Source organism: Astyanax mexicanus, chromosome 9, assembly GCF_023375975.1.
Source record: "Astyanax mexicanus isolate ESR-SI-001 chromosome 9, AstMex3_surface, whole genome shotgun sequence".
Taxonomy (NCBI): Eukaryota; Metazoa; Chordata; class Actinopteri; order Characiformes; family Acestrorhamphidae; genus Astyanax; species Astyanax mexicanus.
In genome coordinates, this window is record NC_064416.1 from 4,834,241 (window position 1) to 4,852,164 (window position 17,924).

The following is a 17,924-nucleotide window of genomic DNA, read 5'->3' on the forward strand; positions in this document are numbered from 1 at the left end:
AAATAAATAACTGTATGATATCACAGTGTGTGTGGAGGAGTATGACGTGGGGCAGAGAGTGATTGGAGCTTTAATTATTAATAACATGTTTGCCATGGAAAATATAGAAACACATCAATATATCATCAGCTCTGTCCCTCATAAATAAAACAACAGGCTCACATCATTCACATCACTACTATTCTGCCTTAAATATATACCCCATACATCTGTGTGCATGACTTTCTTATATATAAAATAATAATAAATATTAATACAATTAAAAAATGTCAAATTCTGAGTCATGCTGCTTCTGTAATGAGATTGCAATCAATAACTAAAGCACTGAAATCATATTGAATATTGTCACAAAGGCCATTATGACATCACAATGCAGAACTGTCAAAGTGGCTGTTATGACATCACAGTAAAGTACCTTCCAAATGGACATTATGACATCAAACTGCAGTATTGTCACAGTGGCCATTATGACGTCACAGTAAAGTGCCTTTGAAATGGACATTATGACTTAACAATGCAGTATTTTCACAGTGGCTATTATGACGTCACAATGTAGAATTGTCACAGAGGCCGTTATGACATCACAGTAGAGTGCCTTCCAAATGACATTATGACATCACAATCAACAATCTTTAGATGCACAATGCACTATTGTCACAGTGGCTGTTATGACGTCACAGTAGGGTGCCTTCCAAATGGACATTATGACATCACTTTGCAGTATTGTCACAGTGGCCATTATGATGTCACAATACAGTATTTTCATGACATCACAATGCAGTATGGTCACAATGGCATCAACATGGGGTTTGATCAGAGTGGTCCTTTATGACATCACAATGCAGTTTTGTCACAGTGGCTGTGATGACATCCATTATGATGTCACAATAGGGAGCCATTCAAAATGATAGCATGACATCACAATGGGGTGCCATTCCAATGACCTTCAGAACAACACAATGCGGTATTGTCACAATGGCTTTATGGCATCCTAGTGACATCACAATGACATAACAAAGAAGTGTACACACACACACACACACAGCTATAGGACATTCCCTCTATTCAGTAATCCACTGTTACGTGTGGCAGTAATACTGATAGAAACAGTGAGGGAACAGCACAGACTGGAAAAGTTCATTAGCTAAGTTCATTAGAGGACTAGCTGTTACACAAACACACACACACACAAACACACACACTCTCGTTATCCGTCTGTCTCAGGTGCCCAGACGTCCTCTAACTAAACTAATCACGCCCTTTCATCTTTACTGACAGACGGCTGATCAATATCTGTAATGGAAGTGGCCTGGTGACTCTGAGTGTGTTTTACTAAAGTGTGTGTCACTGTCCAATCAACCGCACGGCCAATCACATCACCTGTAAATCTAATCAGCCGTCAAGCTCCCCACACTCACTCTCACTCATCAATACTGATCAATATTCCTCTACAGCCCTGCTTAAACCAAACAGTCTGTCTGTGTGTGTGACCATGTGTGTGTGTTTGGTTTTATCCAGCAGATTTCTCTGTGGTTCTTAGCTTGGTATCTTTGTATTCTTTTTAATACACACTGTTCGATTTGGGACACAGCCGTTGTGTCAGTGGGTGCGGCTGTGTTTGCAACGTGTCAAATCATATTATGCAAATTGATGTATTTCCGTAATCAGTGGCACTGATTACATCGATGAGTCTCCAGCCCTAAACGAAACAGACATTTATTGGCAGACAGTCTTTAGAATAGTATACAGAATATAGGATTTTTAATGTTATTGGTATTGAACCTTAAAATGGTTCAAAACACATTTATTATGAGAAAACTTAAACACAGGATTGAATAGTATTGGTATAGAAATGGCATAACGTGTAATTGGAATAAAAACCATCACCATATGCGTTATGACCCTACAATGAAGACCCATCATGACATCATTATGCAGTATTGTCACAATGGCCAGAATGACACCACAGTTTAATGTCATTACAGTTGCCTTTGTGACATCACAAAGGAGTTCCATCACAATGGTCATGATGACTTCACAACTGGGCACAATACAATGTAGTCACAGTGGCCATTATGACATCACAAAGGAGTTCCATCACAATGGCCAGTATGACTCACAATGCAGTGTAGTCACAGTGGCCATTAAGACATCACAGAGGTCTTGCATCACAAAGGTATTCCATCACAATGCAATATAGTTACAGTGGCCATTATGACATCACAATAGGATACAGTCACACTTGCCAGTATGTCATCACAATGCAGTGTAGTCATAGTGACCATTATGACATTACAAAGGAGTGTCATTACAATTGCGTTCCATCACAATGGCCATTATGACATCACAAAGAGATACAATCACAATGGCCAGTATAACATCACAATGCAATGTAGTCACAGTGACCATTATGACATCACAAAGGAGTGTCATTACAATTGCTTTTTGAACATCACAAAGGTGTTCCATGAAAATGGCCGTGATGACATCACAATTGGGCATAATGCAATGTAGTCACAGTGGCCATTATGACATCACAATGGGGTACAATCACAATGGCCAGTATGACATCACAATGTAATGTAATCAAAGTGACCATTATGATATCACAAAGGAGTGTCATTACAATTGCCATCACAAAGGTGTTCCATCATAGTGGTGTTCAATCAAAAAGGTATTTAATCACAATGGCCATGATGACATCACAATTAACATTGTGACATCGCAATGCAGTGTTGTCACAATAGCATAAAATCACATAAAAATTGAGCCACCTTAATATAGGGTACCACCTCAATGGCCAGTATGACATCACAATGTGGTGACGTCATAATGGAGTATCTTCACAATGACATAATAATGTGGTGTATTATTGATATAGAACCAATAATATAGTCAGTATATAAAATAAAATGGTATAAAAATATATATTTTTGCTGTTGTTAATATTTTTTTTTGTAAATTGAATCTAAACCTGAAAATATGTTAATTTTCTGTAATTTCTATATGATCTAAAGCCATGTTTGATGCATTTGTAGTTGTAATTATGAACTGCCAGATCATTAACACCGCTGATACACACACACACACACACACACACACCCTGAAGGCTCAGGAGTTCAGTGTGGGAATTTTACCCTTTGAATCCCCACAGGTTCAGATTTACCCACAGCCCTGTCTGCACACCGCCTTTATCTGTGTGTGAACATATGTGTGTGTATGGCTGTTTGTCCTGCTGTCGTTTCCTGTGTGTGTGTGTGTGTTTCCTGCTCTGTCTCTGTAGCTGCCAGCCCCCTGTGTGCATGGCTTAATTATTAAATCAGTGGAAATGTGTCTGGGAGCAGTTCAGAAAAAATACAGCAGCTAACGAGCGCCATCTGCTGGCAGACAAGCCTAAAACACACAGCTGGGACACACACACACACACACACACACACACACAGCAGTTTGTATGTTGCTCCTGGCGGTCTGGGGTTTGGCTGACATTAAAAAATCCTGATAGTTCGATAACAGCACTTGACATTTAGACAAAAGGGGTCTCCTCAAAAGGCTAAAGCCTGTGTATGAACTAGTTTGGGTTTATATGTGTGTGTGTTTGTGTGTGTGAGAGTGTGTGTGTGAAGGCACAGCTGTTTTGCCTCCTGTTTTACTTTTGCTTTATTGTCATTATTATTTTCTATACTGTAAATCTTTATAGATATAATGGATCACATATGTATCTATAGTGTGCTATAGCTGTACTATATGTATTTAAATTCTATGTTAAAACAGACAAAATATGGTGCGCCAAGTGGTCCAGCTGTCTAAAGCCCTGCCACTATATTTGGGAGATTGTTGCTGCTTGCCATCAGCTGCCGGAGCCCTGAGAGAGCACAATTGGCCTTGCTCTCTCTGGGTGGGTACAGTAGATGGCGCTCTTTCTCCTCATCATTCCTAGGGTGATGTGGATCAGCACAAGGCTGCATCTGTGAGCTGATGTATCAGAACCGAGTCACTGCGCTTTCCTCCGAGCGTTAGCGCTGTGATGCTACTTGGCAATACTGCATCAACAGCAGTTCAAAAAGAGGCGGAGTCTGACTTTACATGTGTCCAAACGTTTCACTGGTACTGTACGTATGTGCATATTTGTGTCTCACTTGTTTCTATATTTCATTCTATGCAGTGCCAATGCAGCAGGCAGTCAGGACAACCTGGACAATGAGACGGAGCCGGAGGTGGGACCCTCAGCACGGCGAGACCAGGACCGAGACAGAGAGAGGGATAGAGAGAGAGAGAGACCACGCAGGAAAGACACGCATGACCACGGTGAGACAGTGCTGAAGTGTGTTGTCACATAAGGATCTAAGGGTGTAATCATACTAGCCAATCCGCTGAAGTACAGCGTTATAAGGGTGAGTTTACAGTGAAGTGTCTCCAGCACTAAGGCTGGGTGCAGCAGCATTAGCATTAGCCGCTAACCACAGCGCTAGCTCTTTCGTTCAGAGGTGAGTATTTGACTGAAGTCTTGAGTGTTTAGTGTGTTAAAACAGGCTACATGGGACAAACCGTTAGCTGATAGCGCCCCTGGGTTACCGGAACACTCAGGGTTCCTCAGTCTAGCGCTATCGTGCTGCATTTACTTCTTGCTAGCACTGTGGTTAGCAGCCAGTGTTGGGCACGTTACTTTGAAAAAGTAATTAGTTATAGTTACTAGTTACTTCTCCAAAAAAGTTACTAACTGAGTTACTTACTGAGTTACTCCACTATAAAAGTAACTATTGCGTTACTATTGCGTTACACCTGATGACTCGGCTTGCCATGTGGGTGTATCCGTGACGTTTTTATTTATTCAAATCAAGTAACAGGTGTAGTCAATCGTAGGTTTAAGATTTTTAATCAACCTCACTGTGATCTATAGTTCTATAAATCCGTTTTCAGCTTCTCCTCTGTGGTTGAAAGGCAGCTGTTCTGTGTGTGTGAGGCTTGTATGTGCCTCTCTCACACACAGCTGAACTTTTTGCCGGAGGGCGGGGCTGCACTCATGCAGCGGCTCTCTCTATTGAAATGTTGTGGGCCACAAAATATCGTTTTGCGGGCCGCGAGTTTGAGATCCCTGATTTAAAGTGCTCACTACAGACTACTGGTCTCATCCGTCCCTCCCTTGTAACTCCCCCACACACACACGCACTTGCGCCTTTGTCTGTATGCGCGAAGTAAAAAAAAAAAGTTAATTGAGCGGCTAAAGTAACATGCAGTAACGGGGTGTCTGAAATGGTAACGGCGTTATAGTTACAGTCAGAGTAATTAGTTAGATTACTCCTTACTGAAAAAAGTAACGGCCTTAATAACGGTGTTTATTCTAACACTGTTACTCCCATCATTGTTATCGGCTAATGCTAAAGCTGCTGCACTCAGCCTTGTTGGAATGTTGGAAATCTAAGCTTACTGTAAATAAACAGAAGCCCTTTACTCACCCAAATAAACAGTTGTTAGGAGAGAAATCTGTGTAGATTAACATCCAGTGCTCATTTGACTTTAAAAGGAAATTTTTTTTTTTGTCTTATAGTCTGAAAAATATGATAATAAGCTTTAAAAGCTGATTCTAAGTGTATTTTCTGTGTGTGTGATTATACTGTAGGTGGCAGGTTGAACGGTCACTCTCGGCCGGAGCGCAGGCCGGATGTTGCGGGTTATGAAAGTTCCTCTACGCTGATGAGCAGCGAACTGGACACTACCAGCTTCTTCGACTCAGAGGAGGATGACTCCGCCAGCCGGTGAGAACTGAAAATTCTCTTACAGTCTAAATAGCTGTGCTGTCACAATACAGGTTATTATAAAGGTTGAAGATAACTATTATAATGTGTACAGTAAATTTTAACTTAATTATATGATACATTTCTTACTAATTCTTGCTAATCCTCCACTGAAACACAAGCTATTAGAAAACAAAGAAAGAGTAGAAGAACTATACAACATAAATTATAGACTATAAACATACACTAAACTAGGAAAATGTTAAAGTAAGTAAAATATAGACTAAGAACTATGGACAAATAGGAAATATACAACAGCAAGTAAACACAGAATGGCTTAAAACTGTGCAAAATAGCATGGAAGTAAAGTAATGTGTTCAGTTGTAATTACTGTAATTATTAGAAGAAATAAATAAATATAGTGCACTGTGCATTACTGTTAAGTAGCAGTAAGACAACAACAATTTGTAGTGTATGTGTGTTTATAGTCCAGCAAAATCAGTAGAATGCTGCTTTTTTAGTAATACTGCATTTTAGACCTCATTTAAAATATACATAAATACATTAATGTACATCTCAGACAATTAGAATATTATTGAAAAGTCAAATTAATATCATTAAATTAGTTCAAAATGTGAAATTTTTAGTTTACTACATATTTTGACCAGACAAACTGTCCTTTACACTGTGCCAAAATTTCTTGATGAACGGACCAATAGAAACTCTTCAAAATGACCTGAAATAAACTCTTTTTACATTGACTTCCATTAAAAGTTTACATGTTTTTTTCTCTCTCCTGTAAAGTTGCTGTTTTGGAGATAAGTGCTTTTCATTGGACAGCGACGATATATAGATGTATTAAACACAGAGTGATCTATTTTAAGCATTTGTTTATTTTATTGTTGATGATTATGGCTTACAGCCAATAAAAACCCAAAAATCTGTGTCTCAGAAAATTTGAATATTATATAAGACCATTTGGTACTTTTGGCAGTGTGGGCAGTGTGCCAAATCCTGCTGGAAAATGAAATCCTCATCTCTATAAAAGTTGTCAGTAGAGGGAAACATGAAGTGCTGTAAGATTTTGTGGGAAAACAAAACTGCACTGACTTTAGGTATAATGTCTACCATAAAAAAAATATTATTAAAAACAGCTGGTGTTTGGACATACCATATATACATCTGTATTATTTATAATAGTCTTTAATTTGTATATTATTTAATATTTCATCAATAAATTCTGTATATCCTTTATTCAACTAGCCTTTATACATAAGGTAAAGCACTCACTCAAATCACACGCTCTGTAAAGCCAGCACAAAGCACATGCCCTCCTTTTGTTGGAGCACATTAAACATACAATCAGGATTGGCTGGAAAGTGTCATGTGACATTTTGTGACCAATGAGAATCTTTTATACCATTCTACTGACTCTATACTGTGTACAACATCCAGGCTGACTCCCAAATGCATGAGTATTGGATTTATAGGGCTCTGATTTGTGTGTAAGGGTCAGTCTTTCATGACCTACATACAGTATATAGTGAGTACACTAGTGTATAGTGAGTACACTAGCATGTAGTGAGCAGAAAGCGGTTTGGGACGCAGCCCGGGGTGTGTTTGATGTTTGATGATACTGATGGATGTGATATATCTGCAGCTTCAGCAGCTCCACAGAGCAGAGCACGTCATCCAGGCTCATGAGACGCCATCGCCGCCGACGCAGGAAACCCAAAGCACCTCGGATGGAGAGGGTGAGACACACACACACACACACACACACACACACACACACACACACACACTCTCTCTCTCTCTCTCTCTCTTTCTATCTCTCTCTCTTTATTATACATTAATGCATACACCTGAAGCAGCTGTCAGTGTTGGACTGGTCTCTTTAAGTGTGTCCTCATTATTTCTCTCTCTCTCTTTCTCTCTCTTTCTGTCTCTCTATCTATCTCTTTCTCTCTTTTGTTCTGTCCTCCTCCAGTCGTCCTCGTTCAGCAGTATTACTGACTCCACCATGTCTCTGAACATCATCACTGTCACATTAAACATGGGTAAGTACCACACACACACACACACATACACGTCTATATCTGTACCTGTATCTGTGTCTGCTGTCTTTTTTATGTGTGTGTCAGGAGATGCAGCAGGGACACAGCAGGAGGACAAAATGCAAACACAGATTACACTTTACAAGACTAAAAAACAAATAAATATAGCAACCTAACGGACGCGAAACACATACAAAAACCGACCACCACACACTGAAACAAAAGGGCTATATTATATATACACGGAAGATAATTGGGAAACAGGAAACACCTGGAACAGGTAACAAAAAGGTGGAGCTACAAATCACACAAGTCGAAACACTGAAGACATGGGCGGAGAAAAGAAAGCAACAAAGAGAGCCATGACGCTATAATCGGGAGATCGCTGGCTCTAATCCCGATCATGCAGCTTGCAATCAGCTGCCGGAACACAGAGAGAGCACAGCTGGCACACTTTCCCCTCATCACTCCTAGGGTGATGTGGATCAACACAAGACATCTGTGAGCTGATGTATCAGAACCGAGTCGCTGCGCTTTCCTCCGAGCATTAGCGCTGTGATGCTACTCTGCAATTCTTCACATGTATCAGAGGAGGCATGTGCTAGTCTTCACTCTCCTGGGGTTGTGGCATAACTAGTGATGGGCGATATACAGTACAGGGTAAAAGTTTGGACACTTCTCTTTTCAATGCGTTTTCTTTATTTTCATGACTATTTACATTGTAGATTCTCACTGAAGCATCAAAACTATGAATGAACACATGTGGAGTTTTATATACTTAAGAAAAAAAAAGGTGAAATAACTAAAAAACATGTTTTATATTCTAGTTTCTTCAAAATAGCCCCCTTTGCTCTGATTACTGCTTTGCACACTCTTGGCATCATTCTCTCAATGAGCTTCAAGAGGTGGCCACCTGAACTGGTGGTTTTCCAACAGTCTTGAAGGAAGGAGTTCCCAGAGGTGTTTAGTAGCACTTGTTGCCCCTTTGTCTTCTTCACTCTGTGCTCCAGCTCACCCCAAACCATCTGGATTGGGTTCAGGTCCGGTGACTGTGGAGGACAGCTCATTTTTTGTTAAATACATAAAACTCCACATGTGTTCATTCATTCATATATATATTTTTCATTTTGTCCGTCAGTTCTGGTGTAAAATACAGGAATATCTTTGTGTTTTTTTCAATGTGTGGATCTTCAAGAATAAGTTAATACTGAATTGTCCTCCACTCTTCCTCTCCTGGTCTTCTCCACCTCCACCCCCATGTGTCCTTACCCCGCCCCTCCTGTAGAGAAGTATAACTTTCTGGGCATCAGTATTGTGGGTCAGAGTAACGAGAGAGGAGACGGTGGAATCTACATCGGGTCCATCATGAAGGGCGGAGCCGTGGCGGCTGACGGACGCATCGAACCAGGAGACATGCTGCTTCAGGTGGGTTAGAGTATTATAAGAAATAACATAAGGAATCATGTAGTAACTTAAAGTGTTAAACAAACCAAAATACTCTGTAAAGCATTTAGATGCTCTTATCTGGGGAGCTGTTAACTTGTGGTTTCTGAGGCTGGTAACTCTGATGATAACTCTCACGCTTTTTTTTCTGGGGCGGTCCTGATGAGTGCCAGTTTCATCATTATAGCTTTTTTGATGGTCTTTGTGGTGACTGCAATTGAGGATACTTTCCAAATTCTTGACATTTTTCCTTATGGATTGACTGACCTTCATTTCTTCTTAGAGTATTTTTTTTCTTTACTTAGTTGAGTAGTTTTTGCTTCTCATAATCTGGATTAGAACATTACTCAAATATTCACTATTCACTGTATACCTGTAACTCTACCTCTTCACTACTTTACTTTAACTGATGCTCTCAAACACTTTATTAAGAGACAAGAAATTCAAGTAATTAACTCTTGATGAGTTCAGCACAGCTGTTAACTGAAAGCCTGAATTCCAGGTGACTCTACCTCATAAAGCTGACTGAGAAAATCCAGCAGAGATGAGCAAAACTGTTTAATCTAAGAATATAAAATATAAAAAAGAATTCTGTTACTGAAAAATTCCATCTGTTTTTCTCCATAGTTTGGATGAGTTTAGTATTAATCTACAATGCATTAGTACTGTGCAAAAGTTTTAGGCACCTAAGCAAATTACATTTTTACATACATATTAATTTATCTTAGGAAAATTAGTGTTTTGCCTGAGAAAAGCACCACATATGATTTAAACAGATGCAAATAAACATAAATACAGTAAAAAGTACAGTAAAAATTCTAATTTAAAGATAAGTAGGTTGTATCCTGAGCCGAGCTGAAGAACAAAGTGTAGTTTCTCCAGATTTCTCCTGGATGCTCCTCAGTCAGCATGTGTTTATTATGTTCAGTTCCGTCAGCAGCTCACCTGATTTACCACATTTACCACAAATTTACCAAACCAGGTGTTGATTAATATGATGAGAACTAGAAATTAAACTCTATTAAACTCAGATGAGGAGAGATTAGGAGATGTTTTAAGGAAATCAGGGCTGTAAAAGCTGCACTTCTTTTTGTAAAAATGCTGTTTGTATTTATTGTAATGCAGAATGTAGTGTTTTACTGAGCTAATAAATAAGATAAAATAAATAAGACAGATAAGAAGCTTTTTTTACTTAAAATTCCCACAGGTGTCTAAAACTTTTGCACAGTACTGTATATATATATATATGCGCATGTGTTTATAAATTAGGAGTCTAACGGACCAGAGATATTCTGTAATCTGTATAGATCACACATCAGGGTTTTTTTAGTGCACATGAGTGCATGTTTTACCCTTTACACACTCAAACCTTTTGCACTAGTGATTGAATCCTTATATTATAGAATTATTGAATGTGTTTGATGTTGGTGGTGATGTGTTTTATACTAAACTCTGAACGTTTGCTGTGTTTTAGGTGAATGACATCAACTTTGAGAACATGAGTAATGATGATGCTGTGAGGGTGCTGAGAGAAATCGTGCACAAACCCGGGTGAGACACGTTAAAACTCACACTTTTACCTGAGTGTTTTTACAGGGAATGAGCCCTGAATGCTCACTGAATGCTGACTGAGATAATGATGAATGATAAATATGTGATTTTTATTTTACAGCCCCATCACGCTGACCGTCGCCAAGTGCTGGGATCCAAACCCCCGTGGCTGCTTCACCCTCCCCCGGAGTGAGTCTCCCACAGTCACAGACGTGTGATAATCATGCCTTTGACGAAAATATTACTGTTAAAATAAATAAAATAACAACAATGTAATATTATTATTGCAAATTATTGTTTATAGTTTGACACTAGTTGCATTATATTAAATGCATTTTAGATTAGACCTATTTTCTGGTTCGAATCCCGGTCATGCAGCTTTCCATCAGCTGCCAGACAATTGGCCTTGCTCTCTCTGGGTAATGTATGTATGTTAATGTATACAGCCCTGAAAAAAATGAAGAGAGCACTTCAGTTTCTGAATCAGTTTCTCTGATTTTGCTATTTATAGGTTTATGTTTGATTAAAATGAACATTGTTGTTTTATTCTATAAACTACAGACAACATTTCTCCCAAATCCCAAATAAAATATTGTCATTTAGAGCATTTATTTACAGACAATAAGAAATAGCTGAAATAAAAAAAACAATGCAATACTTTCAGACCTCAAATAATGCAAAGAAAACAAGTTCGTATTCATAAAGTTTTAAGAGTTCAGAAGTTTAAGAGTTCATCTTGGCATCATGTTCTCCTCCACCAGTCTTAAACACTGCTTTTGGATAACTTTATGCTGCTTTAATCCTGGTGCAAAAATTCAAGCAGTTCAGTTTGGTTTGATGGCTTATGATCATCCATCTTCCTCTTGATTATATTCCAGAGGTTTTTCAATTTGGTAAAATCAATTTTGCTCTAACTATGATCTTTGTTAAAATGCTGTTTGTGTGTTTAGGTGAGCCGATCCGTCCGATAGACCCTGCTGCGTGGGTGTCTCACACCGCGGCCATGACGGGGGCGTACCCTGTGTACGGTATGAGCCCTTCCATGAGCACCATCACTTCCACCAGCTCCTCCATCACCAGCTCCATTCCAGAGACCGAACGTAAGTGTTTATCCCCACCCCCCACCATCACCACCATCACCTCCAACCTCCTCCACCCACCACGCCTGCTTCCTGCCTATCTGCTTAGGCTGCCATCCGCTGCCAGTCCTCTGCTTACTGTACGGTTAATCCATGCCCTTATCAACTGATCAGCTATAGATTAATACAGACTAATGCAGTGTTTTGATTGGTGATCATCTTTTAACTGTGGAAACATATGTTTTTATTTGGACTAATGAGACTCTTAGTCTTATTAGAATTCCCTTCTTTTATTGACAGTCCCCTTAAAATCTGATAGTTTAGACCCAATCTATTCCAGATATTTACAGTTCGTAGGCATTAGTAGTGTTGTAGTACTCGAGACCTGTATCAAGACCGTAAACGAGCGGTCTCGCTCTCGTCACGGACTCGACGTTGTTTGCAATCTGTCTTGTCTTGGTCTCAGGGTCAGGTGAGAGAACTAAAGCTAGCGAGGAGCTAGCTAACCTTAGCGATGAGCTAGCTAGCATACTAATGTTACTGGGGAGAGAACTAACATTAGCGACGAGCTAGCTAACCTTAGTGATGACTTAGCTAACACTCTAATGTTACTGGGGAGAGAACTAAAGCTAGTGATGGGCTAGCTAAACTTAGCAGTGAGCTAGTTAACCTTAGCTATGAGCTAGCTAACATACCAGGGAGAAAACTAATCTTAGCGACAAGCTAGCTAACAGACTAATGTTACTGGGGAGAGAACTAACATTAGCAATGAGCTAGCTAACCTTAGTGACGACTTAGCTAACACTCTAATGTTACTGGGGAGACTAAAACTAGTGATGGGCTAGCTAAACTTAGAAGTGAGCTAGTTAACCTTAGCTATGAGCTAGCTAGCATACTAATGTTACTGGGGAGAGAACTAACATTAGCAACGAGCTAGCTAACCTTAGTGACGACTTAGCTAACACTCTAATGTTACTGGGGAGACCTAAAGTTAGTGATGGGCTAGCTAAACTTAGCAGTGAGCTAGTTAACCTTAGATATGAGCTAGCTAACATACTAATGTTACCAGGGAGAAAACTAATCTTAGCGACAAGCTAGCTAACAGACTAATGTTACTCTTCAGTAAAACCACGTTCTGGTAGATCAATTTTAATAGTTTCCTATTCAGACACACTACAACTGTTTAACTGGTTCAATGAACATAATGGCAGATCACAGTTAAATCTGTTGCTAAGGGCTGAAGGACCCTGACCTGTCTGTCAGTGCTGTCCGCTGTTCTGTTCCTCCTGACGTCCCTCTGTCCACACTGTCCCTCTCAGCTCTCTTCACTCTCAGTGCTTTTTCTCTCTGCAGGATTCGAGGAGTTTCATCTGTCCATCCACAGCGACATGGCAACCATCGCTAAAGCCATGGCGTCTCCGGAGTCGGGGCTGGAGGTGCGGGACAGAATGTGGCTGAAGATCACCATCCCGAACGCCTTCATAGGTAACGGCACAGTCTTATACTGCTGGGAGGGGCTTAATGCAAGAGTGGCAGTGGTGGCACAGAGCATTGTGTCAATCACATTGTTGTGGGTTCACTATATGCTATATACATTCAGTGATTCATCATAAGTGAAGGAGGATGAAAGTGCAGCGACTCAGTTCTGATACATCAGCTCACAGACGCCTTTTGCTGATTCACATCACCCTAGTAGTGATGAGTAGAAAGAGCGCCATCTACCCAACCAAAAAGTGCTAGGCCTTTTGTGCTCTGTCGGGGCTCCGGCAGCTGATGGCAAGCTGCATGACCAGGATTCGAACCAAGCTAGTTTATGATTAACTGCGATAGAAGCAAAAACTCATTATTTGAAATCACCCTCATCTGCTGACCTGCCACAGACAGTAGGTACAGATTCCACCCTCAGACAAAGTCTTCTGGCTAATCCTGCTATGTACTGTCTGAGGTTCTCAACCAATATTAAAGTAGTTTCTAATACATCATGAATGAATAGGGCCTTTAATTTTTTATTTTACAGTTTCAAAGAATTTAATGGTCACTATTCTTCGCCTCAGGTTTACCCTATTCATTTGATTATAGCGCCACCAGGTGGAGTAATAAGTAATAATGATAGAATAGCGATAGATAGAATATATCCTAATATTAATATTTTGTCTTGCACTAGGAAGGTTCGCCCAGGGCAAAGGGCCAATACATACACATCAAGGCAGTTTTTGGCCCCATCCACACAAATCCAGATATTTAAAAAAAAGTTTTTTCTCACCTTTTTGGCAGACTGAAAATAGAGCTTTTCGAAACGCATTCTAAAGTGGAGATTTTTTTGTGTGAACGGGGTCCTAAAGTAACCATTTTATCTGATCTCCCTGGAATTATCTGATCGTACCAGAGTCCCCAGAAGAAACCCAAGCTGCATTTTTTTTTTTTTGTGATTATAGTTTTTATTATTTATTTAGAGAACAAAAAATACAGCATATATTATATAACAAAATGGAGAGGGGGATAGAGGAGAGAAGGGAGAGAAACAGAATAAAATTAAAGGGAAGAACAAAAGAGAAAAAAAAAAAAGCAGCAAAAGTCATGAATCATTAAAAAAATTACAGAAATAAAACTTTCAATGCTTGGATTACCTCAGTCCATGAGTCAATAGTAGATTTTTTTAGCTTTGTTGATCTTTGCAGTGCTACATTCTAGACAGGCTATGTTGTAAAAAGAAATAATCCAAAATAGATTCATATTAATATCAGGTGAAAACGCATTATAGTAAAGTTAAATTGGCTAAAATTTATCCCAACACCTGTGATACATGTGACCGCTGTCATGCTGACAAGGCTGATTTGACACACATGTTCTGGGCTTGTCCCAGATTGTCAGAGTTCTGGACAGCTATTTTTAATTTTTTATCAGAAGCACTTGACGTTGATGTACAACCCAGTTTGGAAACAACTATTTTTGGGGTTCTAGAAAACGCTGGCCCAGTTAATAACAAAAAGAAAGAAGTCATTGCTTTTGCTACTCTCTTAGCAAGGAGGAAAATTCTGCAAGATTGGAAATCGCCCTACCCACCCAAATTTAGACACTGGCTAAGTGACCTTTTACTATTTCTTAAATTAGAAAAGATCAAGCATTCACTTAGAGGATCAACTAAAAACTTTTACAGAATTTGGAACCCAGTATTATCTCATTTTGAAAATATGCAAAATATCACCTTAGACTGAGTAAACTTACAACATTATTTTTATTGCACACCCTAGTGTGTGGAATTGCTAACCAAATCTCTACATGACCTCCCCTGTTTTTTTTTTTTTTTATGGAACCATAAGGCAGCTTAAGTTGGGTATAGGGGATGGGTGGTGGGGTTGATAGTGTGGGGTATTCTCTGGGGTTTTTTTTTTTTTTTTTTTTTTTCTTCTCCTGGGAGGGGGGTGGGAATAATAATGTAAAAAATGTCATTTGATGCTTGTCTTTCGAATGCCTGTTCAGTTCAATAAAAATAATAATAATAATATCAGGTGAAAACCACCCTTGAACTATAGTTTTCTTTGCAGCTGTGAGGCCTGCCATCAACAATCTTTTCTGAGTAGAAGAAAACTGATAATGAGAGTCATCATTTAACAGCAATAAACAAGGGTCCATGCACAGTGTAATATTTGCAAAAAAACTTAATTTACAAACCACAACTTTCCAAAAGGATGAAATTATTGGACAATCCCAGAACATATGAAGAAAGGTGCCTTTAGCATTGCTCTTGCATAGTTTACAACACGGGTCTGAATCACGTTTCATTAGATACCTCTTGTAAGGTGTACAGTACATTCTATGGATAGTTTTGAAGTGAATAAGTACATGTGCAAGATTTTTTGAGGAAATACACAAATTGGACCATACTGTTTCCCAGCTAGGGCGGAATCCCAACCATGTTAACTCCCTTTCCCACACGGTTAAAATTTTAATTGGCTTGTATGAACTTTCAAGAATTTTTTTATAGATGCGAGAAACGACCCCTTGGGAGCTTGTAGTACATTGTATCAGATTTAACATTGGATGAGAGACCAGGGGATGGTTCCAGGGTACGCCATAGGTTTTCATTGCCGCTCTCAGCTTCAAGTATAGGAAAAAGGAAGAGCCCGGAAGGGAGAACTCTTTTTGAATAGCCTGGAATGTGCGCAAGCCATTACTGTCGAAAATGTCTGCAAATGTGTTAACACCTTTTGTGGACCAGGATGGACAGGAGAAGGGTTGCTTACCTGTTAATAGTTGAGGATTATGCCATAGAGGGGATTGTAAAGATATTGTTTTCGAATGACCCATTCTTTTACTAGCATTCTGCCACGGCAATAAAGTACATGAAATGATAGATCCAAGCTTATGTCGAAATTTTTGATTTGTTGCTCCCATAAAGGGAAGATCTTGAAGTCTATTAGGATGTGCCAATAGAACTTCAATGTCTCTCCATGGGACTTTGGATTGAGTATCTATCCATATTCTCATAGCTCTAATTTGAAAAGCCAAAAAATAAAATTCAAGATTAGGGAGACCAAGCCCACCCTGCGGTTTGGCGTTCTGAAGTACTGAACTGCTAATCCTAGCTCGTTTACCACTCCATATAAAACTGGATATTAATGAATTAGCCTCTTTAAAGAATTTAGGAGGAGGAGTACAGGGTAACATTAAGAATAAAAAATTAAATCGTGGAAGTATTGACATTTTAACAATATTAATCTTGGCTTGGAGTGAAATCTGTAAAATATTCCAGCGTTGTAGATCAAGTTTAACTTTTTGCATAATTTCGTTGAAAGAAGATTGAACAGTTTTGATAACAGAGTCTGTGATCTTGACGCCTAAATACGTAAATGAAGTAGTGAAGGTAAGACCAGAAGGAGGAGTGCCCGCCTTGGTGAGATTATTAAGTGGCATTAAAGAAGACTTGTCCCAATTTATTTTGTACCCAGACAAGTTTCCAAACGTATTAAATAACTGCAATAAGTGTGGAATGGAGTGATCTAGATTTGAAAGAAAGAGAATAATATCGTCCGCATACAATGAAATGTGATGCAGAGAGTTTTGTATTGTTATAGGAGCTATTGTTTGGCTTTGTCTCAAAGCCTGAGCTAAAGGTTCTAAAGAAAGCGTGAAAAGTAAAGCCGACAGAGGACAACATTGACGGCAGCCTCGGTGTAATGAGAAAGGTTGAGACTGAAATGTGCCGGTTAAGATCATGGCAGTTGGACAATTATATAAAGTTTGGATAAAATGAATGAAATTGGGACCAAACCCGAAGCGCTCAAGAACCGCCCACAGATATTTCCATTCAAGTCTATCAAATGCTTTAAGAGCATCCAGTGAAAACACAGCGCAAGTATCAGAATGGGAGGTAGATAAATCCATTATATGCAAAAGGCGCCGAATATTGTCCGCCGCAAGGCGACCCTTTAAAAAGCCGGTTTGATCAAAATGAATCAAACTGCCAATGTGAGGTTCGATTCTGGAAACTAATGCTTTAGCAAAAATTTTAGCATCACTCGAAATCAAAGAAATTGGACGATAACTAGAACAATTTAAGGGATCCTTATTTTTTTTTAATAACAAGGTAATAAGGGCTACGTTTTGATCTCTATGGAGTTTACCACAAGAAACTGCATAATTTATAGAATTTAGTATTAAGGGTCCTAAGATATTCCAGAGAGCTAAATATAGTTCAGGTGGGATTCCATCGGGGCCAGGAGATTTCCCTTTATTAAGAGATTTGGTTGCATTGTATAGCTCATTTAATGTTATAGGCTCTTCGAGAAGATCACTAATTGAAGAAGGGATAGTAGGAAGGGTCAAGTTATTAAGAAAGGTAAAGCAAGTATCTCTCTCAAAGTTCACCTCCGAGGAATACAGCTTAGAGTAAAATAACTTAAATACGTCATTTACGGCTCTGGGGTCACTGACTGTTTCTCCTTCATTGGTTGTGATTGCGTCAATAGAGGCCTTTGATTCGGATTCCTTCAATTTCATTGCAAGTAGGCGAGTAGGTCTATCTGAATGAAAAAGTAGTTTTGCTTGGTTCTATGAATAGT

The 17,924-nt window shown here is 39.2% G+C and overlaps 1 protein-coding gene across 1 annotated transcript in view; it reads left to right on the forward strand.

The window, feature by feature from the left end:
- The window catches only part of LOC103039544 (segment polarity protein dishevelled homolog DVL-3), a 62,868-nt gene that overhangs the window by 38,494 nt on the left and 6,450 nt on the right, over positions 1 to 17,924 (forward strand). Inside the window, exons 4-12 of the mRNA XM_022665970.2 lie at positions 4,163 to 4,305; positions 5,618 to 5,753; positions 7,393 to 7,486; positions 7,723 to 7,792; positions 9,075 to 9,214; positions 10,707 to 10,783; positions 10,905 to 10,972; positions 11,734 to 11,883; positions 13,216 to 13,347. Of these exons, the coding sequence (XP_022521691.2) occupies positions 4,163 to 4,305; positions 5,618 to 5,753; positions 7,393 to 7,486; positions 7,723 to 7,792; positions 9,075 to 9,214; positions 10,707 to 10,783; positions 10,905 to 10,972; positions 11,734 to 11,883; positions 13,216 to 13,347 (1,010 nt within the window). The remainder of the gene's footprint in view (positions 1 to 4,162; positions 4,306 to 5,617; positions 5,754 to 7,392; positions 7,487 to 7,722; positions 7,793 to 9,074; positions 9,215 to 10,706; positions 10,784 to 10,904; positions 10,973 to 11,733; positions 11,884 to 13,215; positions 13,348 to 17,924) is intronic.